The 1,511-nt window shown below is 39.9% G+C and overlaps 1 protein-coding gene across 1 annotated transcript; it reads right to left on the bottom strand.

Moving 5' to 3' along the window:
* Nucleotides 1–213: 213 nt before the first annotated feature.
* KLHL28 (kelch-like family member 28) lies at nt 214–1,100 on the bottom strand (the record flags this gene model as incomplete). Its single annotated transcript, XM_010011285.1, is given in 3 exon segments — nt 214–466; nt 469–508; nt 510–1,100. Coding segments are annotated over 3 exon segments (884 nt in total), but the record flags the coding sequence as incomplete, so codon positions are not given.
* Nucleotides 1,101–1,511: the final 411 nt, after the last annotated feature.

The following is a 1,511-nucleotide window of genomic DNA, read 5'->3' as shown; positions in this document are numbered from 1 at the left end:
TATGTAAAATGAAAACACCTGAAAGGACAAAGTAGTAACATACAAACTTTTTATTAACCACTTTTATTAACCAAATTCTCAAATCAACAGAACTAAAATGGTAAGATTTTATAGCTATTTCTGCTGGCACAAACAAAACCCTGCAATTTCGAAGATTACTCATTAAATCAAAATGCATTTTGAATTCAATGCAATGACTTTGCTATTACTAACCTTTCCAAACAGGCAAACAGTCCAGCTTTTCCTCCTACAGCACAAAGAACTTTAGGAGCACAGCGAGGTCGTGTCATCAGCATGGTCTGGTGGGAAAGTCTGTGTTCAGGCATAAAGTGATATTTTAGGGCCTCATTGAGCAGGTGTTTACAAGTATGGTCATCACGAATGAGATGGTTTGCTTCGTATAACCTCGTAAGAAACTTCACACTCAGCAGCGGCAATCGAACACAATGTAGCAGCTGTGCCAAGCCTGCACATCATATTTGATCCAGGACTCTAGTGCACAAAAAACCAGTTTCTTCTGTCACAACATTCAAGCAGTCATTGGAAACTATTTCATCCAATTCAGAATGCGTAAGCTCAAAAAATTCTTCTGTCTGGCAAACATCTTCAAAGTTTTGACAAATGTACTTGTTAGCAGCCAAGTAGAGGTCGTGGCAGCCATAGGTCTCTGCAAAACGAGAAATCCCAATGCAATTGCCAGGATCAAGCTGGCTTTCGAGAAACGCACAACACTCCTTCACTACCAGTTTGATCTGGAGAAGATTCGCAGCTGGGAGAAGTGACTCTACAGTGTCTTGCGAGATAAACACAGTCCCTGTGTAGGCATACTCCACAATGGCCTGCAGCGCCGCCTCATCAATGCACTGGAACTCCACCTCCGAGTTCTCCTTCTCAGAAAGGTTTCCCGTGAACATGGCTTTGAAGTATGGACTGATGCTGGCAAGCACCACTTTGTGGGCATGGATCTTGACATCGCCAACTCGAAGGATAATGTCACAGAGCTCGTGATGCTGGCGAAGGAGGTTCAAGCCTTGCAGAAGCTGTTCTGAATGCAAGTGGCTTAAGTTGGCAAGCATGTAGGTTGGAGACGACTGGTCCATCTGTGACAAACAGAATTTTTAAGGCATTACTCAGGGCTTCATTTCAACAGTTTCATTAGTCATGTTAGTTAGACATGCCACACATAACATTTAAAAAATATTTTCCAGTTTTGCTTTTATCTTAATTGTGTTTATTACTTCCCAATTTACTTGTCCAATCCTTATGTGCTACGCTTTTTCAAGCAAGTTAAATCCAGGACAATCAAATGTTTATTAATAATGCATGCTATATTCATCTTTGACTTAAAACCCAACTAAACAAGCACCACTTTTTTATTTTTTTGTTCTGGAATAAAATGGAAATTATAAGAAGCTTTGAATACATGACAGGATTCTACATCAGGTATTTGAGAGATCTGAACAGTAACTGAAATAAAAACAGAGATAAGGAATAGAACTGGCTTACTTAAG

The sequence above is a fragment of the Nestor notabilis genome, unplaced genomic scaffold, assembly GCF_000696875.1.
Source record: "Nestor notabilis isolate BGI_N333 unplaced genomic scaffold, ASM69687v1 scaffold21003, whole genome shotgun sequence".
Classification (NCBI taxonomy): domain Eukaryota; kingdom Metazoa; phylum Chordata; class Aves; order Psittaciformes; family Psittacidae; genus Nestor; species Nestor notabilis.
The sequence above is the reverse complement of the archived record's forward strand: the minus strand, read 5'-3'. Positions and strand labels throughout refer to the sequence as shown.